Source organism: Ostrinia nubilalis, chromosome 1 (assembly GCF_963855985.1).
Source record: "Ostrinia nubilalis chromosome 1, ilOstNubi1.1, whole genome shotgun sequence".
Classification (NCBI taxonomy): domain Eukaryota; kingdom Metazoa; phylum Arthropoda; class Insecta; order Lepidoptera; family Crambidae; genus Ostrinia; species Ostrinia nubilalis.
Genome location: NC_087088.1, coordinates 11,722,564 through 11,749,621, shown reverse-complemented (window position 1 = coordinate 11,749,621; position 27,058 = coordinate 11,722,564). Strand labels below are relative to the sequence as shown.

Here is a 27,058-nt window from a genome sequence, read left to right as displayed (position 1 = left end):
AATTGAGTATTAAAGAAAGAAATGAACAAGTAACCACATTCACATTTTACACCTAGCCCTTATTATTAGACAGTAAATTAATTTTGTGACGAAAATTATTATAAATTATTTTAAAATATTTAAAAAATTAAAGCCAAAGTAAACATATTAAATCATGAAAACATTAAAATAACAAAAAAACAAATAAGAGTTTTGACCAAAAACCCATCCTAGTTTGTTTTACCCTAGTAAGTGGCAAAAACTCATTAACTGGCAACCCTACAATTGTCTTTATTTTTCTTAAATAATTTTACCGCTCGGAACTCAGGAAGTTTGCCACTTAGTGCTGTACCAATTCGATTAAGTATTGTTAAATCGATTTTATAAATCATTGCTGTCTATTTAATTACTGGAAGTTTTTTTATAGGAATAATACATTGAGATAGGTATAATACTATAATTAAAAGCGTAGTTTATATTGGTTGAGTGAGAGTTGAGAAGTTCAACCTTATTCGTGATTCCAAATATTTTGGCGAAATATCCCAGTCCCGATTCTGAAAAAAGTTTGAAGTAATAAGTTTTACTCTTTGGTTTGAAGTTTTTTTCGCGGGAAACAGTTTGCAATGCAGTTTGTTTGTTGTAAATAATAATCTATACATAGCTGCTGGTATAATAACTATTACTAAAACTAGTTGGTCGTTTTAACCATTTACTGTTTTGTAGTAAAACAACATGAAATAATCACAACAAAAAGTTTTTGAGTGGTTTGTTCTAAAATTAAAATCATTTAAATTTCATTGATTTTGTTTTGCTTCGGAGTGTCAAATCTTGACAATCGATCAATGACCTCCGTGAAAGCTGTTGCGTGTGGTTTGTTGAATTGAAAAAATTAATTGAAAGTTTGCTGTGATGTCTACTGAAGGTGGCGAGGCGCCGCCTGAGCCGCCGCCCGAGGCTGCAGGTGAAGCGGCAGAAGTGGCAGAAGGCGATGAGGAGCATGGAGAGGATACTGGAAAGAGCACCGTGAAGATGGATCTGTCCAGGAGAATGTCAAGGAAAAGCACTATGCATAGACCTGCTGCTTCCTTGAGTCAAGTTCGGGTCGACGTGGATCGGACTGCGTTAGAGGCCATTTTGGACGTCGGATCCCGCTTGCAAGACATCCAGAAGAAGAGCAAAGTCTCCATGAGCGCGCTGGCCTTTGCTCACGACTCGTACAAAGATAAGCAAGTAAATAAAGTTGACAACTAAATATTTTAATCGTTTTACTGTAGCTACAGTTCCCTTCTTAATTCTTTACCGTTTTCTAGGCAAAAGCCAAAGAAGCGCGTAACAACCGAATGGGCGGATTGAAGACGCAAACTAGGTTTTTGCTAGAGAATGCGGCTTCAATATTGAATAAGACGATCGAATATGTACTGGTGAGAGCTAGTTTATTAATGTACACTAATGTTATGTGGAGGTATGCATGTATGCATGAGTATTGGTCAATAAATAATATCTAGGCGTTTTACAAATTAATTTCATTGTAGGAAGGAGTTTATGACGCAGATATTCACATAGACTTACTAGACAGCGCTGTAGCTGAAGGTGGTAGAAACTGCATTGTTCTTTGCGATGCAAAGTTACCACCAGTCAAAATGGGTAAACCTCCTTCTTTCTATTCAGTCGCTTAAAGATCTTGGGATAAGCGCAAAAGGCTGAATTCGTAAAACTATTTTACAGAGACCGGCCGTTTTGTGCCAAATCAGAAAGCGTGGATGGACAGAACTTATATTTCGGATGGTTCATCGATATGTACAGAAGGCAGATGTGTCGCTATGTACAGAATAAAGAACAAACTTATTGACTCCAAGAATGTTGCCGAAGTAAGTTTATAATTTAAAATAACGTGAACCTATTTTAAATATCTGGTGCATGTATGGTAGTTTGTGTTGTACATGAGAAAGTGCTTGGCTGGTTTCTTCTTCTATGCTATTTTTGCTTCTTCATTCTTACAATAAATAAGGGTCTCTCATCTCTGGATGTACCTACTAGACTGTAGAAAAAAAATTGACAGAAGTTAATAAAGCACGTTATAAATTTTTCAGGATTATTATTTGGTTTACTTCGACATGAGCCAAGATACAGAGAATGTGGTGTCTGGAATCTACAACACGATGAGTCGCGTTTACATTCCTGCATTGCAATGCTGCAAGGCATGGGGAGACATCAACCCTCCAAATCCTAGGAGCGAAGATATCATTAAGTCTTATATTTCTAAGATAATGCTGTTCATTGATTATCTTGCAAGTGAGACCTTTTTGGCTAATTTTAGATTTAGATTAGGTACACCTACATATTAATAAGCGAATCTAATTAAAGGCAATTAGAGTTTTTTACTCCCTCTGGCAACTATTTTATACCTACTTGTTACCATATTTTCTCTCCTAGAAACCAAGGTCGATTTAGACTGTTGTACAAAGTTCAAAATAAACTTGGCGCTCTATGAAGAAGAGCTGTCGGATCAAGAGAAAATGAAAGCAGCTATAACTAAGACGCACGTTTTGGAAGAAATCTGTACGTACGTGAAGCAGTGGATGAAGCAAATAACTATGGTAAAGCCTTTTGAGCTTTTTGTGTTGTGTATTTGATCCGTTTTACATCAAATGTACAGACGACAGCATACACATTTTTATTGGAAAATTGCCGCTATTACATAAGAAGAAAAGCCATTATGTTTAGCTTGACGCGCTGTCGTCTTTAGCTACCATCCAAATAAGTAATACGCAATTGTACGTATGTACACCACAATTGTGTTTTGTCTTCTTTACCATTAGAGTTGTAACTGAAGTCATAAACCCTGATTCTTTACCAGCTGACGTGCTCTTTGTATTTTGTCTTTGAGTTTGAAACTACGGACTTTTTTTGGACAGTCAGTTTGATGAAAGCTGCACAGGGATAATGCAATGTTTTTTCAATTTGTGTGCCTCCAATTTTGTTTTCACCTTCTTCTCGATCAGGTATTAGTGCAAAGTCAGCAACTGAGACGCGAGCCGTCCAACATTGGTCCTCTGGCTGAACTGGATCACTGGCGACGACAGCTCACGACTTTTACTTCTATAATCGAACACATCAAGAGCGACGCTTGTCAGATGTATATTCACACGCTCATTCGAGCCAAGTCTAGACTTATTAAAGTGAGTAGTATTCCTTTTGTAGATTAGAGCCCTTGGTCTTTCCCTACAAATGATTGTTCTTATATTTCAGAAATGGAGAATGCTTGATAACCAAGTTACAGATTATTTCAATGAGGCCTATGATAACGTGAAGTATTTGTATGCTCTGGAAAAATACTGTGAGCCCCTTTACAGGTACATCATCTACTGTCTTACTGTCTTCATCAAGTTCTTATATGACGTCTACTGCTGGACAAATGCCTCCCCCGAGGATTTCCATAACGTCCTTACTTTTTATTATTTTGTCATTGCTTGCATTGGTGCAATAGCTTATCGATTGTTGTTTTTTCAAAGATGTGATCCACTCACAATGCAGCAGTACATACCAGGCCTACTATACACGGTGCGCATGATATTTGCTACGTCTCGATACTACAACACGACCAAGCAAATATCAACGCTTCTTGTCAAAGTGACCAACCAAATCCTCAACATGTGCATGGACTTTTTGACAAACCAAGGAAGAAAAACCATTTGGAATCAGGATAAATGGAATTTTATTAAGAAAACTAAGGTAAGGATTTCTTGGAGAGATAGGTCTCTAAGTAAAAAGTTTTCATAAATATGATACGTTCTCATACGTCTATGAGAAAAATTGTATCTTTACAGCAATGCCTAAGTCTCTACAGCTTCTACCGCGAATGCTATAGCGAAACTCAAAAAGAAATGATGGAAGCAGCTGACGAAAGGCCATTTGATTGCTCTGAAATGTATATCTTTGGTAAATTCGAAACTTTCAGAAAGAGAGTGACTAAGGTAAATGATACATAGAAACATAAGATGATTATCAAAATAACAATAAGAAGATAGGCATTAGTATAAACCTGAAAACATTTCAGATAATGGATCTATTCGAAACCTACATCACATACTACGTGCTCAATAAAACTACCTTGGAAGGCATAGAAGAATATGCAGCCAACTTCAATAAGTTGTTCAAACAGATTTCGTCCAAGACGTATGATGCAATGGATCACCGCAGGCCCGATTTTGACAAAGATTACAAAATTTACAAAGACGGTGTAGCAACTCAAGAGTTGCTTCTAGAAAACTTTATGATTACTGTAAATATTGAGTTGTAATTACATATTTTATGCAGTAATATTTAGATTTCTTTTAGGCTCTATTATAACATATGTTGTATTTTTGTAGAGTGTCAACAAGTGCCCTACTACTGAGATAGCCTTGCATCTTCTTCTTCGTTTTGAAAAACTCAAGTTGGATTGCCTTTACCTGGAAGATCAGTATTATGATTTGATAAGCAATTACACTGCTGAAATTGAGTCTATTAGGGACAGGTAAGATGGAAATTATGTGATTTTTATATTGCAACTTGATTATGGTCGAGGATTAAACATAATAATATCTCTGGCACACCATAGAGTAAAATTTGAAGAATCGATTGGCGCCCAACGTGTTATTATTTTTCAGGTACAATGAAGAGCGTGAGAATCCAGAACTTCCTAGGAACATGCCACCAGTTGCTGGTAGAGTAATGTGGATAAGGTTCTACGACAAGAACATCAAAGGACCTATGGAAGAATTTAAGAAACACCATGAAGTTATTACTCACATGGTATGGTTATCATTATCATATTTTTCCAGTGACATCATTATTAGTAGTATTCTGAGTTTATCATGATTTTTTCATTGCAGAATACGCAAAGGTGTATCAAACTATACAACGTGATGAGTATAGTTTTTACTGAGTTTGAGTTGATTTATCACGACGCTTGGGCCGAAAATGTCGGTCAGGTATGGTAATCAGCTCTCATACCATCCTTTTAATAAACTTGTAAAATTTCAGGTGTGTTCAATATTGTATTATATTTTAGGTACGCCTAGGTCTTATAGCACCACTTCTTATTAGACATCCAGCGACTAACATGTACATAGTTAATTTCAACCTTTACATACCTGAATGCATTAGAGAAGTTGAATACATGTGGCAGTTGGGTTTGAGTAAGTAGAGCATTGGCACAATACGTAATGCGATAAAACATTAAGAAAATACATCTGATTTAATACTTCACGTTACTAGGTGTTCCTGATGGCGCCCAAATTGTTGCTTTTTGCAAAGACAAAATATTGGGAAATTTTGAGAGGATGAAATCATTAGTTGATCGGAATAATCAAATACGAAGGTAATAATATATTGACGTTTTAAGTAATAATAGTAAATACTAGTAAAAGTTTCAGCTCTAAATACTTATAAAAATTTCAGGAGCATGCCTAAACTATATCTGCCATTACTAAGGGCACAACTAATAAAACTTGAGAAAGCCTTCCAGCCTGGATTGTCGACTATTACATGGACATCTCTAGAAATACCGGCTTACACTGATAACATCGAAAGGATTTTGGATGAAGTGGATCTTTTTGTAAAGGAGGTATAAAATTATCTTACAATCTTATTCTGCAGAATAATCACTAGTGCTCAATGCTATTGTGGTAAATTATTCTTGAATTTGTATCTTATGCGAGTTATTTTTCAGGTGGTTGACATGAAGGAGGCTCGGATTGATACTATACTGGGATCAATAACCAAAACTTTACTCGTTTATTTGCCTGAGCAAGCAGTAGATCCCGCTATTTTCTATGAAGAAAATTTAGTCAGGCGTGATGAAATTGGTACGTTCAATAAATTAAAGCTTCAACCACACCAACGCGTGCAGATTGACATCGCCGGCGCAATCAAAGGCCAATGACAGGTCGCGCGACCCATGACAGTTCACGCGACCTGTCATTTCCTTAGGATCGCGCCGTGATCGCGCTGGCAATCGGCACGCGTTGGTGTGGTTGAACCATAAGTCGGTAAATCATTTCAAATTATGACGTCTATAATGCTATTTTTCTGCTAGCTGCGGATTTGCAACAGAAGTCTTGGAACGCCGAAGTAGCTGTAATAGAGTTGATCAACAAGTTCTTGGGAAGTGTACCAGCTAAACACATTCAAGATCTCAGAGATAACTGGTTCAGTACATTTTTTCAATTTTAAGTATTGATGAATGTAATAAAAATTCTAACGATATTTTACTTCGTTTTCAGGCTTGATATTGAAAAAGCTCTGAAACAAGTCACTTCAGCTACACGAGTGTTTCCTGAAGACGCTGGTAATCAAAATATTCTACGTATTAAAATTAATTTGCTTTGCATAATTATCAGGTACTTATTTCTGAAATTTTTAGCCTTTATGGAGATTGAAAATCCAGAGCGTTTCGACGTATTGCCCACATTGAACGAATGCAATGAACTATTTGCATATTTTGCTACAAAATGCTTAGAATCCCTTATAAAGTGTACCAGACAGAGCTTAGACCTTTTGAGGAGACGAGCTTCCGTTTCAAGGTATTTTATTTATTGATATGGCTGTCATTGGCTGTAACTGGCTATTATAATTTATTGTTTTTAAATCTTTATTACAGTTTCCTAACTATGACAATTGATCCAGAGGAACAAAAGAAATTGAAGCCTCTAATGTTGACAAATATGTATTTGCAAATACCTAGGATATTAATAAAGCCCACTTTGGAAGAAATTCAAACATCATTCTCACAGGTATTGCCCAATTTCCAACAGATTACACAAGAAAGAAGTAATAAATTATTCAATAAGGAACTAATACTGATAGTGTATTTTGCCAGGTGGTGCTGAATTGCATCATGGATATTCATCGAAATGTTTTCATGTGGGGACAACAAGAGGCAATGAAGAATCAAAAAATGACAGGAGCATCATTAACTGCTACTAGAAGCGTGAGTGGTATGTAGGTTTGTGCAGTTAAAACCTTTGGATATTGTGGTTGTAGTGATTTTTGAATATAAAATAAAACCTATTTTGTTCAATAGCTGGATCAAGATCAGGTTCAAACATAGTTGGGATAAGAAACTACTTTAGGATGGTATCAGAGCATAAGGATATTGTAAGATCTGTTATGGCCTTGCAAGGAATGATGTACATGTACAAACCTGACATTGAAAAGTTATTGAAGGTAACTGTTTTCTAGTAAATAAATAAAAATCGCAATACTATTATAACGATTCTGCAATGAAACATGTTCTCAGGGTTATGGAAGATTCGCTCATCTATGGGCTGAAGACAGAGTGCAGCAAGTACAAGATTTTGTGGATTCGAATCCTTTGAACGTCATTATTAGAGACATGCTTAAAAAGTATGAAAATCAGACTGAAGAGGTACTCAATCTACCAGAAAGACACATTATAGGATCAATAGAAATCAATATGGGTAAGAAAACTAAATAAAGATGAAGTAAATGATACAGGTAAACTATTTATGATGTGTCTCATGGTGATAATTGTGTTGTAGATAACGTAAAATTGGGTCTACACGTAGAGTCGATAGAATGGAAGAGAATCCTAGGTAAGCTGCTCAGTCAAGCGTACAAAGAGCGTGTGATCAAGATGATGCAGTTCATCAATGACCGAATGAAAACTATGAGTAAGAAGATAAAGGATTTGGATGACGTCAAGTTTGCTATGTTATGTCTGGAAATGATTCGAGAGGAATTCATCGGGTATGGTACCATGTTAGTCATTTTGTTAAGATCGGAGAAAATAATCATCGAATCACGTTGATTAATGATTGCATTGTAGAATGGACATGGAATTAGATCTCATTGAAGAGAGCTATGCAACGTTTTATCAATTCAATATTGAAATTCCCAAAGACGACGCGGATATGGTGTATGGACTGCGATATGCATTCCAAAATATGCTTTTGACGGTGTGTGTCTCTTCTCTACATCACATGTTTTAACATAATATCAGCTTTAAGTAGATACTCGTAATAAAATCAATTTTATTGTTGGTGCAGTCACAACAAGTGCAGCAGAAGATTGTCGATATGCAAGGCCCGCTTCAGAAAGAGTTGACCGAAGGTGTGTCGACGTTCAATGCCGATGTAATGAAGTTCGATGCGGATTACGATGCGTTCGGTCCACTAACTCCTGGACTAAGCGCCAGAGAAGCTTCAGACAGGTTAGAAATTATATACCAGGAATAATACATAAATTTTTGTTTATATATTTTTTAATTTTTTTCTGTTTACATTTTTAATAAAAAAGAGGGTCTAACTAAAGTAGTAGAGTTTTTATTTCGACAACTAGCATGTTTCACTGTAACTGATTATCTAAATACAGGGTGATAATGTTCCAAGCAAGATTCGATGAGCTATGGCGAAGATTTGAAATGTATTCTAATGGTGAGAAATTGTTTGGTATGGAAGTAAAAGACTATCCAATCTTACATCAGAAGAAGAAGGAGTTCAACTTACTCAGCAAACTGTAAGCCGAGAAAAGATAAACTTATTAAAGTAATCTGAAATGAACACGATCATTGATGATTGAAATATTGCAATTTTTTACAGATATTCCTTATATCTGTCGGTAATGAATACAATCGACGGTTACTTTGAAACGCCGTGGGTTGAAATTGACATCGAGACGATTGTGGCACAGTTGGCTGATTTCGATCTCAGGTAAATGGTTTTTTTTCTATTAAATTAAAAAAGGTCACTGAACAAAAATTAAAAAGTGTTTCTAGTATCTAGCAAATAACAACTTTCTTATTTTGTAATTTAGGTGCCGTAAGTTGCCAAGAGGAATGAAGGATTGGCCTGCATTTATTGAATTGAAAACTAAGATCGACGACTTTAATCAGACTTGTCCCTTGTTAGAGTTGATGGCTGATAAGTCTATGAAGGACAGGCATTGGAGAAGGCTGGAAAAATGCATGAGTGAGTATTTTTGTTTTAGAATAAATTTTATGGTTTAAAAATAATTTTATTTTGGGAAATGTTATTACTATGTGCCTACCCCTTTTGCTTTTTAGATTGCGTGCTTGATGTGGAGTCAGAATCATTCACGTTAGCCAATGTTATGGAGGCACCACTGTTGAAATTCAAGGAAGAAGTAGAGGTAATTTCTTAGACATTAATTGTATCTAAATAAGTTTTAATTTTTGTATGCGTTATGTTTTGATTTGTGATTATTACTTGCTTAGGATATTTGCATTAGTGCCGTGAAAGAAAAGGACATTGAGGCTAAGCTGAAGCAAGTTATCGCAGACTGGGCGGTAGTAGACTTGACTTTTGCACCATTCAAGAATCGCGGAGAATTGCTCATCAAACCTCAGGAGACTCTGGATATTATCACGATGTTAGAAGACTCGTTGATGATACTCAACTCTTTGGCTTCAAACAGGTAATTAAAGTCATGTTGGTTGATAGCAAAACATCTAACTTATAATGAGATTTGAAAAAAATACCCTGTTTCTATCAAAATAGATACAATGCACCATTTAAGAAAGATATTATACTGTGGATCAATAAGCTAGTCGGTACGAGCGAGATCTTGGAAAAGTGGTTGCAAGTGCAGAACTTGTGGATGTATCTAGAAGCTGTTTTTGTTGGGGGTGACATCGCCAAACAGCTGCCGGCTGAAGCTAAGAGATTTGGAGTAAGTTATTTTTTAGATTAGGTTGATATCAATATTTCATATTCCATGAGGTGTTATTATTACATCTAATATACATTTTTCACATGACAGACAATCGATAAGACCTACGTCAAGATCATGTATCGCGCCCGAGACATCATCAACTGCGTTGAGACGTGTACTTCTGATGATACACTAAAACAACTTCTACCTCATCTATTTGAACAACTAGAAGCGTGTCAAAAGTCACTCACTGGGTATTTGGAGACGAAGCGCTTGATTTTCCCAAGATTCTTCTTCGTATCAGATCCAGTGTTGCTGGAAATTTTGGGACAAGCGTCCGATCCACATTCGATTCAGGTAAGATTTAGAAAAGTTGCATTACACCTTTTATACTTAGCTCATTTAATGACTATCGAAAGAAACACAGACAGATCTCATTCACCCACGGATTAAAAACTCATATTTTTTTCACAGCCACATCTGCCAAGTATTTTCGATGCGATGTATACGGTCGACTTCGATGATAAGGAGAGGATCATAAACATGAACTCTGATAACGGGGAGACTATTCCATTGGACCGTCCAGTGACTTGCATTGGTGGTGTAGAGGTATCCGATCTTTCGAATGTCTTGTAAGCAGGTTTACATTGGTTCAAGATTCTAAAACTCTGGTGTTTTTAGATTTGGCTGAATGTTTTATTGGACACAATGAAGGATACAGTCAGAAATATGATCGCTAGTATTTCTCAGACAATGGCTGGAGACCCTGAGTTTGAATTTTTATCCGGTTTTTGGCACTTCCCGGGACAGGTAAAGATTCAAATAAAATTTGAGAGTACCTAAGTGTATCTTCATATTTATGACGTTTACACAAGTATCTTTGTTTAGGCTGGTTTATTAGGAATGCAAATCTTGTGGACGAGCGATGCTGAGTACGCTCTGAAAAAAGCGAGGGTAGATAAGTTTATCATGAGGTTGACTAACCAGAAGAATCTAGACTTACTGAACGGACTGATTGATCAGACCGTAACAGATTTGGCTCCATTGGATAGAACAAGAGTGGAGACTATGATTACCATTCACGTACATCAAAGGTTAGTAAGTCATTATAGTAGTTTATTTAGGGGTATTTTTTCAATATCTTATCCTTAAGGTTATTGTTATTATACGCAGAGATATCTTTGATGACCTAGTAAGAATGAGAATCAAGTCTCCAATAGACTTCGAATGGCAGAAACAAGCTCGCTTCTATTACTTTGAAGACAGTGATGACTGTATAGTATCGATTACTGATGTCGATTTCTTATATCAAGTAAGTAGTTATATCTTAATGCTCCGTGTGTTTAGTTATTTGTCACCTCATTATAAAACTGCTTTTCTTCATCAGAATGAGTACTTGGGTATCACAGAGCGTCTTGTAATCACGCCGTTAACTGATCGCTGCTACATCACGCTGTCTCAAGCCATCGGCATGAGTATGGGCGGCGCGCCCGCCGGGCCTGCGGGTACTGGCAAGACTGAGACTACAAAGGACATGGCACGAACCTTAGGGAAGCTTGTTATTGTATTCAACTGCTCGGATCAGATGGACTTCAGAGGTTATTATAATACCAAATAAAACAATATCTTTCGTCTACTATATTCTTGGTCTCTTCCTATACTTTGATGACGCTTTTAGGTTTGGGCCGTATCTACAAAGGCTTGGCTCAATCCGGAACATGGGGCTGTTTCGATGAGTTCAATAGAATTGAACTACCCGTATTATCTGTGGCTGCTCAGCAAATTTACATTTGCTTGACAGCTAGGAGGGAGAAGAAAGACTTCTTTATTTTCAGGTATGAGTATGTTTAATTTATTTTAATGACATCTTATGACACGTTTTATTCTTTCATTCTTTTTTCAGCGATGGTGATGTAGTGAGCTTAAATCCAGAGTTCGCTTTCATCATCACCATGAATCCGGGTTACGCCGGACGTCAGGAGTTGCCAGAAAATCTGAAGATCCAGTTCCGTTCTGTAGCCATGATGGTACCAGACAGGCAGATCATCATCCGAGTAAAACTGGCTAGCTGCGGTTTCAAAGAGAACATTTTGCTAGGTATTATTGTTAGCTCTTCCGTTATAACTTACTATGTACTCAAAAAATATGTATAACCATTTTAAATGTTATGTTTCAGCCCGTAAATTCTTCACACTATACAAGTTGTGCGAGGAGCAACTGTCCAAACAGGTGCATTACGATTTCGGTCTTCGTAATATCTTGTCAGTGTTGAGAACCATGGGGGCACAGAAACGAGCCAACCCTGAAAGTACTGAGGAGAACATTATGATGAGAGTATTGAAGTAAGACATTTCTTAAGACATTCTTAAAATTAATTATATTTATAAAACGTTACTTATTAACAATTCTTATTCGTACGATATCTTCCAGAGAAATGAATGTATCGAAACTAGTCGATGAAGATGAACCCTTATTCGTATCCCTGATAGAAGATTTGTTCCCTGGTATTAAACTTACTCAAACTGTCCAAAGGTAAAGCATAACTTGAATAGGTATACCTACGTACGAATTTGGATATCAAGTTAAAAATAAATTAAATTAAAATCTTAGGGAGATGCAGCGAGCGATCACTGTGGTGACAGATCGAACGGGTCTCGTAAACCATCCTAACTGGAATCTGAAGATCATTCAGCTATTCGAGACGTCTCTAGTACGACACGGCTTGATGACCATGGGCCCCACAGGTTCTGGCAAAACAACCTGTATTCACACGCTGATGGCAGCGCTCACTGAAGTTGGTAGGCCACATAAGGAAATGAGAATGAATCCTAAGGTAACATGGTTTTGTTATGCAATTATTTACATTATTGTTTTTTTATTTTTTAATGACCAAATTGTTTAGGCCATAACAGCCCCACAAATGTTCGGACGTTTGGACGTAGCGACCAACGACTGGACTGATGGAATATTCTCTACTCTCTGGAGAAGAGCTCTAAAAGTCAAGAAAAGTGACACTACGTGGATTGTGTTAGGTTTGAAAATTGTTTGCGCATTTTTGAGCCACCTAAATTACTTTTGAAGTGACCAAATTGCAAAGTGTTCCTAACTATTGTTTCTATAGATGGCCCAGTAGATGCTGTGTGGATCGAGAATTTAAATTCCGTGCTGGATGATAACAAGACACTAACACTGGCCAATGGAGATCGTATCACAATGGCTCAGAATAGCAAGCTGGTGTTTGAACCAGACAACGTGGACAATGCTTCTCCAGCCACCGTTAGTCGGATGGGCATGGTGTTCTTATCTTCTTCAGTGCTCAGTTGGCCACCTATTTTAGAGGCAAGTCTAGTTTGGATGGAAGAATTTAAAACGACCAAAAATTTATTTTACTCAACTTTTTCATAATTGCAGGGATGGTTGAAGAAACGATCACAGAAAGAATCAGATTCATTGCGTAATGCTTTCAATAAAGTGTATGATGATGTTCACTCATTCGTGCAGCAAAGGTTGCCTGCTAAAATGAAGTTGCTGGAAGCCATTTATGTTCGGTAAGTATTTTAAATAATACTTTTTATTTATAATAAATATTAGTACAAGCCCACGAATTTTTAAATAAATTGTTTATGAATAAAGTTTTCATTGAGTGTAGTCATCAAAATGATTTATTGGGTTTTCAGGCAGGCCATAGATGTGTTGATTGGACTTCTACAAATTGAAATACCAGGTGGAAGTAAGTAATAAGTTTGACTCCATAAGACATGAGTCTCATTTTTAAGATCCCATAAGTTCTAATTCTTGGTTTATTTTCTAGAAATGCATACAGACCGACACCTGGAACGTCTTTTCATATTCGCTATGATGTGGTCTTTGGGCGCTGTTCTCGAGTTAGACGCTCGTACGCGAATGGCTGAGTATATGACCAAGTTGCCAGTTAAAATGGACTGGCCAGGAGCCAAGTCTAAGGAGTGGATTATGCCTTTTGAGTTTATGGTCACTGAAACTGGCGTTTGGCAGCATTGGTCTGTTTAATATCTCTATTTTTCTATCTAAAAATAATCATTTGACATTGGTAGTTGGATTACAAAAAAAAAACAAATCAAATATTTCATGCATACCGAAATGCATAATATTATGTGATAATTTCGTCTTTGGTCTCAGGTCTGAAAGCGTAGAAGCCTACTTATACCCAACTGACAGCGTACCAGAATATGCGTCTATACTGGTTCCAAACATCGACAACGTGTGCATATCGTTCCTAATCGACACGATCGCGAAGCAGAATAAGGCGGTACTGCTGATCGGTGAGCAAGGGACAGCGAAGACTGTGATGTTGAAGAGCTACATGGCAAAGTACGACAACGAGGTCAAGTTGTTCAAGATGATTAACTTCTCGTCTGCTACTACGCCTAACATGTTCCAGGTACTTTTGATTAATGAATAGGGTTTAATTTTAAATGTAGAGAATAAATTCAAAATTTTCATATCCGAAGTTCTACATTTCAATCTCGAGTATTTGAAATAACTGATATCTTTCCTGTAGAGAATTTTAGAATCGTATGTGGAGAAGCGAGTGGGTATGACATACGGTCCGCCTGGTGGACGATCGATGACTGTGTTCGTAGATGACATCAACATGCCCGTAGTAAATGAATGGGGTGATCAGGTAAAGTCATTAAAATTTTAAATTAATTGAAAAACAAAGCATTTTGCTCGAATATTAATAATTTAATTGATGATTTAAGGTCACCAATGAAATTGTAAGACAAATGATGGAGTGCCGTGGTTTCTATTCTTTGGAGAAGCCTGGAGAGTTTATCATTGTTGCTGACATTCAAATGTTTGGTGCAATGATTCATCCGGGTAACTTTCCACATGATACAAATTCACATAATTTGTCATTCAGACAATGTTAATGCTTGCTATTCGCTGTACCTACTTGCGGATTGCATGAAGTGAAGAAATTCAAGTCATAATCGAATACATTAATTATCTTTCTTTCTGTGCAGGTGGTGGTCGAAACGACATTCCTCCTCGTTTGAAGAGGCAGTTTAATATTTTCAATTGCACATTGCCTAGCACAATTTCAATGGACAAAATCTTTGGTTGGTAATCAATCGTATGATTTAATAAGTAAATCAAATTTTTATGCATGGACAACACACAAAACAACATTAAACTGATATATTTCAGAAACTATAAGCGCTGGTTATTTCTGTAAAACTCGCTTTGATAAGAAAATTGTAGACTTCATGCCAAGACTTGTCCCTGTCACTCGTATCATTTGGCAGCAAACAAAGGTACGCAGTAGAAAAAATAGTTTATTTTGAAGTGAGTACATCATTATCTAATCTAAATGCTTAATTTTCACCAGGTTAAAATGTTGCCCACGCCTGCAAAGTTCCATTATGTGTTCAATCTTCGAGATCTTTCTCGGATTTGGGAAGGTATCCTATTCATTAAGAGGGATGAGCTGCAGTCCGTCACCACTGCATTAAAACTATGGTTCCACGAATGTTTGAGAGTAATATCTGACAGGTATTGGTTTTTAAAAGTCTATGTTCTTGCATGTATTGGGCTTGACCTCAGATCATGGGCTTCACTGTATTGTATGCATTACCATTATTTAGATTCACAACATTTGACGACAAAGATTGGTTTGTGGCCAACTTTTGGAACACAGCTGCCCAGGAACTGCCGGACTTAGTTAATGACTTCCCCAAGGAAGAAACCTTCTTTGTGAACTTTTTGAGAGAACCGGTCGATCCGACTGGGGACGAAGAAGAAGACTTCAGCACTGAGGCACCCAAAATTTATGAAGAGTTGCCTTCGTAAGTTAATTAACAGCACTACTCCCTCAGTTAGAACGTCACTTATGATAATATAGATTAAGAGATGATCTATTATCTGATAGGTATGAAACTATTAGTTTTATCTGTTCTCCAGATGGGACTTCGTATTGATGAAGTTAGGTCAATTCCAAGAACAATTCAATGAGCAAATTAGAGGAGCACACTTGGACTTGGTATTCTTCCACGATGCCATGGTGCACCTTTTTATTATATCCAGGATCATCAATACTCCACGGTCAGTGATTTGACATGATGAACATTTTTCTTAATAGGATTTTGTAGAATATTTATTTGGAAGGATGGTTCTTCATTACAGTGGTAACGCTCTATTAGTGGGTGTCGGTGGTTCCGGTAAACAGAGTTTGACGAAATTGGCTTCTTACATCGCCAACTTTTCGTTTTATCAGATAACTTTAACCAGGTAAGTTATGCTTACTTTCAATTATATGTCGGTCTAATTGACGGTTTTCCGCTGTACTAAAATATAAATTTTATTGTAGAACCTATAACGTGAATAATTTCATGGATGACATCAAACTGTTGTACCGAGTGGCAGGATTGCAAGGGCGTGGTATAACATTTATTTTTACTGACAATGACATAAAAGATGAACAGTTCCTGGAGTTCCTGAACAACATTCTCAGCTCGGGCGAAATCGCGAATCTCTTTGCGAAGGACGAAATGGGTAAATTATCTATCACATACCACATTGTTGCAAATATCCACGCTTTGTTGTAATTTCAAATCATTCATAAATTGACATATTTCTAGACGAAATCTTGAATGAGTTAACGCCAATAATGAAGAAATATGCTCCTCGAAGAATTCCAGTGCCTGACGTATTGTACGAGTACTTTATCATGCGATCTAGAGCTAACTTACACGTGGTATTATGTTTCTCGCCGGTAAGTCATTGATTCGGTTTATAAATTGCTAAGGAAAAAATTACGGTATTACCAGATTATTAACTTATGATTTCTTATAAATACAGGTGGGTGAGAAATTCAGAAGCAGAGCGTTGAAATTCCCTGGTCTCATATCTGGATCAACGATGGACTGGTTCCAGAAGTGGCCAAGGATGGCGCTGATTGAAGTAGCGTTCCATTTCTTGAATGAATTCCAAGTAAGGCATTGCAGACTTCTTTTTCTGAAAAACCATTATAAGTAGCTTTCGAATTTTCAATATAACTTTACACCTAAAATTAATATAACTCGTTTTAGGTGGTGTGTTCTGCAGAAACAAAGACCCAGCTGATTGAGATTATGGGCATGGTACAGGACAATGTGGCTGACACCTGCTCTACCTATTATGACAGATTTAGGAGACAGACACACGTCACTCCTAAATCTTACTTATCCTTTTTGGAGGGGTACAAAGTATTGTACAAAGAAAAGCACGTGAACATCGCGGAAATGGCTAGAAGGTAAAGTAGAAAAGACAAAAATGAGAGTGCAATAAGGGCAGTGGTGACAATATCTAGAACTACATACCCGCTTGACTCGGCTCAATATACAGGCTGTTAGGTAAATGGGTATATGGGCCGACACTAGCCCATGTTAACATGTATGGTGAAGTCAGAAAATTGATATCTTCATTTTAATTATTTTAATTTTCATACAAATCGGATTTAATAAAATTTATTTTGTATGAAAATTAAAAAAATTAAAATGATGATATCAAATTTCTGACTTCACCATAGCATTTATATGACCATGTTAACATGGGCTAGTGTCGGCTCATATACCCATTTACCTAACACCCTGTATAGTATAGACTACTTAAGTAGATAGTTTTTCGGCAGAGGAGAGGCGTTGTTTAGAAATAATTACTACACTCCGTTAACATAATTTGCAGAATGACAACTGGTTTAGACAAACTGGTAGAAGCAGCAGCAAGTGTGGATATATTGAAGAAAGAGTTGGAGCTAAAGGACATTGAAATTAAAGAGGCTACTGCGAAGGCTGAAGAGGTTTGATAGACTTCATGTCATGTTCTCAATACATATTTCTATCGATATTACGATGATCGATTGTTTCTTCATAGGTATTAGCAGCTGTAGCAGAATCTCAAGCTGCTGCCGAAGTGGTGAAAACCGAGGTGTTGGAAGTGAAGGACCGCGCTGTGAAGCTTGTGAGCGTCATCGCCGCGGAGACTGCGATCGCTGAGGAGAAACTGGCAGCAGCCAAGCCGGCGCTTGACGCCGCTGAAGCCGCTTTACAGGTAAAATGGAACTTAAAGTACGGCCAATGAGAAGCGATACCAAATGTAAACAAACAAAATGTCACGGTCATTAGGAATAGCAGGGGTGCATAACTTTTTAATAGTTAGTTTACATATTTTTGTAGATAACTAGTTTAAAAAAATCTAAGTATACTAAAACGTATGCCCGAATGTTGACGAGCCCGTCCCGAATTTGACAATTATTTTGGCGGGAGAACGACATTACGACAATAATACACAAGATGGGAAGAGATAGAATAGATTTTCAACTCGACGGTAAAAGATCTTTCGTATCGCTGCTAGTTGGCCGTACTTTATATTTTATGCTTTATTTTATTGTGTGCCAAATTGTGAAAAAAAAAAGATATCTAGTTAAGGTAACTTATTATTAGATCTCAAATACTCAAGGTTATTGATACACAGTGCCAGAAGATTATAATTATGTTTTGTTAAAAAATATTCATACGACAATTTAATTAAGTAGGTACCTACGTAACAACAGGCACATGAGTAATATCAATAATGCCATAGTTAATATTCCGGGTGATAAAATTAAATTATCGCGATATAATTAACATTAATGAATATTGATAAATTCCACAGTTTTACATTAATCTAACTAACTAATACAATGTAAGAACTCCGTTTCGCAGAAGTTTTAACAGGATCAGTAGGTACAGACCTTAAGGTTATTAATTTCGCAACTCTCCGCACAGCCCGGATAGCTCAGTCGGTAGAGCATTGGACTTTTAATCCAAGGGTCCAGGGTTCAAGTCCCTGTTCGGGCGGCATCATTTTTTATTTTTAAAGAGCATTTTGTTTTTATTTACTTTAGTCCGCTATTAGATTTAAAACAGTAGAGTAAAATAAATTTTTTTTTGACTATAATTATTACTTTGTGTGACTTTTTGCATTACGATAGTAATCAAATAGGTATTAGTTAATACGAGTATCAATTTATTTATAGATTTGAAAAATCTTAAACGAGGTGCAAACTCCAATCAACTGTAGCTATATTATTTAACAAATTAGTTACTTCTACCAGACTATCAACGCCGCTGATATTGCGACGGTGAGGAAGCTGGGCAAACCGCCGTACCTCATCACCCTCATCATGGACGCTGTGATCCTGCTCTTCAGGAAAAAGATCGACTCTATCAAACCTGACCTTGAGAGGAATTTCCTTACTGCCTCGTGGGCCGAGTCCTTAAAGGTATTCAAACTATTCAACGCCCGAAATGATTATTTATTCAAGGTACAGATCAACCGATTACAAATCATGGCGTAGATAAATACCAAAATCAGCAAATAAAAAAGAAAGTGGTAAAAAAATGTGTTCAGGTTTTTACCTGGTCTTGTTTAGTTAGGTCTGAAGTAAACTTATACTAGTTTTATCAGACACATTATGTAAAACTTGCGTAACATAATGAATCACGGTAATCGAATTGGTAAATAGCTTATAAATAAACATTTACATGTTCAGAAATAGAAAACCGTTACATTGCGTGAGTATCAAGTTATTTCTAAAAATATTTTGTTACACACAAGGTTATGGCGGACTCAAGGTTCCTGAATAACTTAAAATTCTATCCTAAAGATGAAATCAATGCGGAGATGCTGGATCTACTGGCACCTTATTTTAACTTTCCGTAAGTAAAGAAGACTTTCTTAATCGCTATTTGACAATGACATCAGTTATGTAGTAACTAGTAAGTAAATGGTTGTAATTTTTTTTGCCGTTTCTAGACAATACACATTCGAAGCGGCTAAGGTTGCTTGCGGCAATGTTGCCGGTCTGATCTCATGGACCATTGCCATGGCGCAATTCTATTCTGTAAACAAAGACGTGTTGCCTTTGAAGGCAAACTTGGCTGTCATGCAGGGCAAGTACCAAGCCGCCAAAAGGGAGTTGGATGCGGCTGAGGCACTTTTGGCGGCGAAAGAAGTGAGTTGAATCATTTTTATAATGTACAGTACAAGTGTACAGAAATACTTCTTCATCAATTAATGAGAGCGTTTTTGTCTTAACAGCGTGAGTTGGCAGGAGTGCAAAGGCAGTTTGACGAGGCCATGTCTCTGAAGCAAGCCGTGTTAGATGATGCTGCAAAGTGTCAACAGAAGATGGACGCAGCCACTGCGCTGATCAATGGGCTCAGTGGTGAAAGAGTCCGATGGACAGAACAGTCTGCGTTGTTCAAGTCAGAGATTGAACGACTGGTGGGGGATATATTACTACTTACAGGGTAAGATCCTAGCAGTGGAAAATGTATAAGGACTATTTAGCACTGTCCGGTATCACTCGCATCTTACTGCATTTTCAATTTCTTTGAAGGTTCTTGTCATACTCTGGTCCTTTCAATCAAGAGTTCCGTAACCATCTCATCAGCTGTTGGCTTGCCGAGCTTTTGAGAAGAAAAATACCAGTTTCGATGAATTTGAATATTACGGAACAGCTTACTGACACAGCTACGGTATGTATATCCTCTTTTCATTAAAATGGGGGATACGAGGGGCGGCTGAAAAGTTTTGAGCCTAAGTATCTTCAAGTGTTATTATTGACTCGCGCTAAATTTAATTAATTTGCCAATAACCTCCTTAGTATATGTACAAAGTTTCATTTCATTAGCGTCATCACGCTTTTAGTAATTAATTCGTAAACATCACCATGTCTCAGTCATCCGCGCAATGTACGAAATTGAAGTACACAGTTGTCATAAAATTCCTCAAAAAGAGGAACAAAACGCTGACGGTAACATTTGATGAGATGTTTACAGTCTATGGGGAGTCTGGGCCTTCATTTGCCATCATGAAAGATTGGATCCGATAGTTCAAGCATGGCAGGGAGTCGCTAAAAGATGACCGCAAGTCAGGGCGGCCAGATTTCGCCATTAACGAATAAAATAAGAAAAATTTAATTAATTTTGCTTTAGAGATCAGCGAATTAAACTGTGACAGATAGCTGAAGCCATAGGCATTAGCAAGGAGTGTATTGGCGATATTTTTGATACTAATTTGCACATGAAATAGGGGTGCGCGTGATGGGTGCCAAAAATGCTCACGCCGCTCGACAACCACCGTCGAGTCCCAACTTCGCAGGAGTTTTAGGACATCTTTGGCGATAATGCTAACAATTTTTTCTCTCACATTGTCACTATTGATATGTAATAGATCCGGCAGTACGATGTAGAGTCAAAATAAGAGTCAATGCAATGGATTTAAAAGGGAAAACGTCGCCGCGGAAATTCAAAGTGGAGCGATCGACACCCAAGCACATAGACACTATTTTTGGGATTGTGGAGGAATTTTATTCATTGACTACCTATTTAAAAAAACTACAATAAACGGAGATTATTATACTGTACTGTTGATAAGAGTGCGTCAAGTGGTTGTTGAAATATTGAGAGGCAAACTGGCGAAAGGAAATCTGTTATTGCAAGACAATTCGCTCGCGCACATTGCGCATGTTGCATGGCTTGCCCCGGGTAAAATTGGATTTCAAGAAATTAATCACCCACCACACAGTTTAGTCCGAATCCCTAGCTATTTTGTCTAATTCTCAAATTGGAAAAAAGACCTTCAGGAACGAAGATTTTTGAGTGACAAAGAAATGAAGGCGGCGTTAAAGGCTCATTTCGAAGGCAAAGATTGCGATTTTTTTTTCAGTGGGTTAAAAGCACTTTTACACAAATGTAAGAAGTCCGTTGTAGTAGAGGGAGATTAAATAGGAAAATATATTTTTTATACTTTTCTATCGGCAGTTTTAATACCCTAGGCTCAAAACTTTTCAGCCGCCCCTCGTAGGTACAGACTACAGTATTGTAATAATGGAATTAATATTACCTATTTCGTGCAAACAGATCGGCGACTGGAATTTATGCGGTTTGCCGACGGATGATTTGTCTATCCAGAACGGAATCATCGTCACGAAGGCATCTCGCTTCCCCTTGTTGATTGATCCACAGACACAAGGCAAGATATGGATAAAAAATATGGAGAAATTCAATGAACTTATAGTTACTACTCTAAACCATAAGTACTTCAGGTAAGTTGATTGATGATACAGGTATACGTTGACGACACTATGTCAGATTTGCAGAGTATATTCTAGGACGGTCTTCAATATTTTTGCAGAAATCATATAGAAGATTGTGTGTCACTGGGTAGACCGTTGCTAATTGAGGATGTGGCTGAAGAATTAGATCCTGCTTTAGATAATATTTTAGAGAGAAATTACATCAAGATTGGTTCGTCTTACAAAGTATGCTTTTTATGTTGTGTGTATTATAAAGTCAAGAGTATTTTATACAAATACACCTACTTATTTAGTACTTTTCCTACTCTCTTTGTAGGTGAAACTGGGAGACAAAGAAATTGATGTTACTGCCGGACATAAAATATACATAACCACGAAACTACCAAATCCCGCTTACACTCCCGAGATTTCAGCTAGAACTTCTATTATTGACTTCACTGTCACCATGCAAGGTAATACAGAGGACCACTTATCAAATATCTTATATCTTATGTCTGGCAAACTTTTAAATATAAACATTATAATGCAGGTTTGGAAGATCAGCTGCTAGGTCGAGTGATCTTGACGGAAAAGGCAGAAATGGAAGCCGAAAGAACCCAACTCATTATGGATGTTACGGCTAACAGACGTAAGATGCAAGAACTAGAGGCCAATTTGTTGCATAAATTGACCACCATTCAAGGATCACTAGTCGAAGACGTATCTCTTATTCAAGTGCTGAATATTACGAAAGCTACTGCTACAGAGGTAAACATTGATTTTTACGTAATTTTCGTTCTTATTCCGATTCATCACCGTATTGGATTGTACATTTGATTTCTACTAGGTGAGAGAAAAACTGGATATAGCTAAGGAAACAGAAATCAAGATCAACTTGGCTCGAGAGGAGTTCCGTCCAGTAGCCACGCGTGGCTCCGTCCTGTACTTCTTGATTTGCAATATGTCCCTTGTGTGTAATATGTACCAGACCTCATTGGCGCAATTCCTGGAACGTTTCGATATTTCCATGGAGAGGTCTCCACAGAGTCCTATTACATCAAGGAGGATTGGCTTCATCATTGATTATTTGGTAAGTGCTTCTTTGAAATCATCTTTGCTTTGTAACTTGGTGAAAAGCAGATGGCAGTTATTTAGTTTAATATTTCCAGACCTTTGACGTCTTCAAATACATAAGCAGAGGCTTCTATGAAAAACACAAGTATTTGTTCACGTTACTGTTGACGTTGAAAATTGATATGCAGAAGGAATTTGTAACATACGAAGAGTTCCAGACACTAATCAAAGGTAAATTTTGTCGTTTAGATACAATAATAAAGAAGTTTAGACATACCCATGGAATTACTTATTATCACTATGGTGTGTTATAACAAATTATTTTTGTCTTAGGTGGTGCTGCGTTGGATCTAAATGCATGCCCGCCAAAACCATTCAAATGGGTTACGGATATGTCCTGGTTGAATTTGGTCAATTTGTCTGGTCTGCGGCAATTCACTAACATCCTCAACCAGGTTTCAAATAACGAGAAGGGTTGGAAGTCATGGTTGGAATGTTTTACCAATATTATGTGGATGACATGAGAAAATATAAATACTACATAAATAAATTCATTCTTGATTCAGGTTTGACAAAGAAGCCCCGGAAGATGAACCTCTACCAGATGGCTACAACAGCTTGGATGTCTTTAGGAAACTGCTTATTGTAAGGTCTTGGTGTCCAGACAGGACTATTGCGCAAAGCTTGTAAGTACCTCTTTTTGGAATGAACCAGGGAATAAAATAATAACAGTGAATAATTTTACATGTACTTTTTCAGAAAATATGTAATGTATTCCATGGGCTCGAGATTTTCTGAAGCAGTTATTGTAAACTATGAGGTAATTTTCTTTATTACAACAGTATGCACTTGCTTTAAGGCTGCGTTTAAAGGATTTCACTTATTTATACATTTATTGTTTTTTAGCAAATGGTGCTTGAATCTCGACCGTTAGTGCCGTTGATCGGCTTTTTAGCCATGGGATCAGATCCGACACCGTCCATAGAAGTAACTGCTAAGCGATTGGAATGTCTCTGTTCTTCCATTTCTATGGGACAGGGTCAAGAAATTCACGCGAGAAAACTTATTGATCGTGCTCTTAAAGAGGTGAATAAATAGCTAAGGCCAAGTTGGTAATTTGCTTGTTCATTTCAACAAATAATTTTATTTCTGTGATAATTATACAGGGTATGTGGGTTCTACTTCAAAACTGTCACTTGGGTTTAGAGTATATGGTGGAGATTATTGAACAATTTGCAGAGTTGGAAAAGGAACCAGAAAAGGTTCATGATATCTTCAGGTTAGTGAAACTTATTCTTAAAATTGGCACATTGCGAATGGTTTTAATATTGTATTTTATTACAGGTTATGGATAACTACGGAACCACATCCCAAGTTCCCGATTACTTTATTACAAATGTCTATCAAGTACACTTGTGAGCCTCCATCGGGTAAGTAACGAGTAATAGACATTTAAAGAGGCAACTCATGGTTACTGATTAATTTCATTAATCCACTGCAATTTTATTTTCAGGAATTAAAGCCGGCCTCATGAGAACTTACGACTCAATGAGTCAGGACTTCCTAGATTATAGTGACAGTCCGTTTTATCTGCCAATGATATATACGCTCTCTTTCTTGCACACGGTCGTGCAAGAGAGAAGGAAGTTTGGCCCTCTTGGATGGAACATTCCATACGAGTTCAACTCTGCCGATTGGCTGGCTTCATGCATGTTTGTTCAGAATCACTTGGACGGTTTAGAACCTGGACAGGGAATTAGTTGGACTACTGTGAGGTAAGAAGAATGATAAAAAAGAAAGATGATAGAAAATTGTGAATGTTCACGATATTAAGACCTCTTTACTTCCCAGGTATATGGTATCTGCTGTACAGTATGGAGGTCGTGTGACGGATGACTATGACAATCGACTGTTAGTTACATTCACCAGAGTATGGTTTTCTGATCAGCTATTCACAGAAGATTTCCAGTTCTACAAGGGATACGGGATTATGAAGTTTAAGAATATCCCCGAGTATTTAGAAGAGATTGATAAGATGAAAACTGTAGATCCGCCGCAGGCTTATGGATTGCATACCAATGCTGATATCACGTAAGTGTACCTACCTATATTTTTGTTAAGGCTGTTTTAAATTGAGGCTAAGGATCTGGATCCCGGAGAATCCCGAAGAATACTTATTACACGAATGCTCAAACACTACAGCTACCTTCTTCCTTTTTAATCTAATAGATACCAGCGTAGTATTACACAAGATTTACTGGATACTATTCTGTCAATTCAACCAAAAGAGTCAAGTTCGGGAGGTGGTGAAACCCGAGAGGCGTCTGTGTACAGACAGTCAAAGGAGATGTTGGATAAAGTGCCACCTAACTTTGATCCTCATGAAGTTAAAGAAAGGTATGATTTAACATAATATCAAATTGGTGCAATAACAGTGAGCATGATCTAATATTATTATTTAACGTTGTTTTTTGATTGTAGATTACGATACTACGGAATGTTGAATTCTATGGTCATTTTCTTGCGACAAGAAATAGATCGTATGCAAAAAGTCATTTCACTAGTGAGGGTAACACTCAAAGATTTACTCCTTGCTATTGATGGTACCATTATTATGAATGAGGTGAGCTTTTTCTTGTAATACGCTCATCAAATACCTACCTAGTTTTATAGTATAAAAACAAAGTAAATAATAAACAATTTTACATGACAGGCACTTCGTGATTCCCTTGACAACATCTACGATGCGAAAGTGCCAAAGATCTGGTTGAAAAGCTCATGGTCGTCTTCAACTCTCGGCTTTTGGTTCACCGAGTTTTTGGAGAGGAATATCCAGTTTTCAAGTTGGTGCTTCCAAGCTAGGCCTCTCTCGTTCTGGATGACGGGATTCTTCAATCCACAAGGTGCGATTAGAATTAGACTTTCACGTGGTTGTCTTGATACTCGCGTTGTCGATTAATTAAATTTCTTAATAAAAAAATAGGTTTTCTGACGGCGATGCGACAAGAAGTGACTCGAGCTCACAAGGGCTGGGCATTGGATATGGTGTCACTTCATAACGAAGTTACAAAATATTTTTACGAAGAAATTAAAGCACCACCGCCGGTAACCAATTTTGATTCTAGTCATTTACTTAAAGTATATAAAACAAGAGATTGTAAATTATGCTTTGCCAATTTATCATAATTATTTAAAGCTTTATTTATAATTTGTCATATCTAAAACTGTTTTCTGCTCTTTTGTTCATAATTACGGACAGCATTATATTTATGCGTGTGGCTATTGTATTTTATAAATCTCTCTTCAGGAAGGAGTATACGTCCATGGAGTGTTCTTGGATGGTGCAGGGTGGGACAGGCGTAACATTCGCCTCTGCGAGTCTACCCTCAAGGTGCTGTATACGGCGCTGCCAGTCATTCACGTCTACGCTATCAACTCCACTGCACCGAAGGACCCAAAGCTTTATCAGGTATTAAAATTTGTTATGCTACTTAAGTAAGACTATTAATTTTATTGCAATACCTATCGCTATTAGTCTAGGCGCAGACCACCGATTTTTTGTCGGCCGAACGTTTAGTCGGGCACTTAATCAGTATGGGCATGTATGGAAATGCGCACATTACACCGATTTGATTTTCATACAAATTAAAATCGGGTCCAACTATCGTAAAAATACAAGTTGGTCTTCTGCGCCTAGGTTGTGGCCTAGGCTTATGGAACAGTGTCTAGCTTGGTTTTGGTCTTTGTTTGTCATATTTAAAGCTATGTGATAGGCTATAAATCTATTTATTAGTAGAGATATAAATTACCGTATAGGACTGCTTATGCTATGCACTAATATTTGCTTGTATTGAATTTAAAAACAGCTATATGGTTTGGTGATTCTTGTTTATTTATTGTAGTGTCCCGTGTACAAGAAGCCAGTCCGTACCGGGTTGACTTTCATCACCCCGCTTTGGCTGCCCACGATTAAGAACCCCGATCATTGGATCTTGAGAGGCGTCGCCATCTTGTGTGATATCAAGTAAACTGTTCACCAACACGCAGTTTTCACGCGGTCATTGATTTTATAGATTAATTTTAAAGGTAATATATTTAATCAGAGCTTAATCATAATATACAATACGCTCATGCCTTGTGCTATCCAAAGGTACTCTATCTTACCTACTAGTCATAGTTTGTGTTATTTATTTTTTGTAGTTTATTTTGTTATCTTTTTCGTGAAATAAATCAGATTTCAGGTTTAAA

General features: G+C 37.2%; 1 protein-coding gene and 1 non-coding gene across 2 annotated transcripts; both read left to right on the top strand.

Moving 5' to 3' along the window:
• The first annotated feature begins 766 nt into the window (after nt 1-766).
• Nucleotides 767-27,052, top strand: LOC135072216 (dynein axonemal heavy chain 8). The gene is made up of 90 exons (XM_063966166.1): nt 767-1,209; nt 1,290-1,400; nt 1,512-1,623; nt 1,705-1,847; nt 2,070-2,271; nt 2,413-2,576; nt 2,982-3,158; nt 3,229-3,332; nt 3,492-3,711; nt 3,807-3,953; nt 4,037-4,261; nt 4,350-4,495; nt 4,629-4,773; nt 4,854-4,952; nt 5,033-5,159; nt 5,239-5,341; nt 5,422-5,587; nt 5,693-5,828; nt 6,059-6,170; nt 6,246-6,310; nt 6,386-6,545; nt 6,623-6,755; nt 6,842-6,959; nt 7,046-7,188; nt 7,262-7,442; nt 7,524-7,731; nt 7,811-7,940; nt 8,031-8,194; nt 8,356-8,499; nt 8,583-8,693; nt 8,797-8,951; nt 9,047-9,132; nt 9,218-9,417; nt 9,501-9,672; nt 9,763-10,011; nt 10,129-10,263; nt 10,336-10,464; nt 10,543-10,748; nt 10,828-10,966; nt 11,042-11,252; nt 11,333-11,489; nt 11,558-11,751; nt 11,831-11,996; nt 12,085-12,186; nt 12,265-12,487; nt 12,557-12,686; nt 12,776-12,993; nt 13,066-13,202; nt 13,332-13,384; nt 13,466-13,673; nt 13,813-14,074; nt 14,195-14,317; nt 14,397-14,514; nt 14,661-14,756; nt 14,845-14,951; nt 15,026-15,189; nt 15,282-15,482; nt 15,598-15,738; nt 15,820-15,924; nt 16,004-16,188; nt 16,275-16,408; nt 16,495-16,626; nt 16,725-16,927; nt 17,359-17,473; nt 17,548-17,724; nt 18,770-18,937; nt 19,273-19,373; nt 19,471-19,669; nt 19,756-19,967; nt 20,057-20,195; nt 21,582-21,766; nt 21,856-21,982; nt 22,074-22,209; nt 22,287-22,504; nt 22,584-22,826; nt 22,906-23,041; nt 23,144-23,297; nt 23,377-23,496; nt 23,570-23,630; nt 23,717-23,896; nt 23,977-24,089; nt 24,155-24,240; nt 24,324-24,585; nt 24,662-24,901; nt 25,040-25,207; nt 25,292-25,433; nt 25,524-25,713; nt 25,794-25,915; nt 26,118-26,279; nt 26,713-27,052. The coding sequence occupies exons 1-90, from the start codon at nt 889-891 to the stop codon at nt 26,836-26,838; spliced, it is 14,040 nt and encodes a 4,679-aa protein (XP_063822236.1). The 5' UTR covers nt 767-888; the 3' UTR covers nt 26,839-27,052.
• On the top strand, nt 18,440-18,512 carry Trnak-uuu (transfer RNA lysine (anticodon UUU)). Its single transcript has one exon. It is a non-coding gene; the product is annotated as a tRNA-Lys (tRNA).
• Nucleotides 27,053-27,058: the final 6 nt, after the last annotated feature.

Bases quoted from the DNA above. Each gene is read 5' to 3' on its own strand.
- LOC135072216 (XM_063966166.1), top strand. From the start codon at position 889: ATGTCTACTGAAGGTGGCGAGGCGCCGCCTGAGCCGCCGCCCGAGGCT. The intron at 5,588-5,692 runs GTATAAAATTAT...GTTATTTTTCAG, and splicing joins TGGATCTTTTTGTAAAGGAG to GTGGTTGACATGAAGGAGGC. The intron at 12,687-12,775 runs GTTTGAAAATTG...TTGTTTCTATAG, and splicing joins CACTACGTGGATTGTGTTAG to ATGGCCCAGTAGATGCTGTG.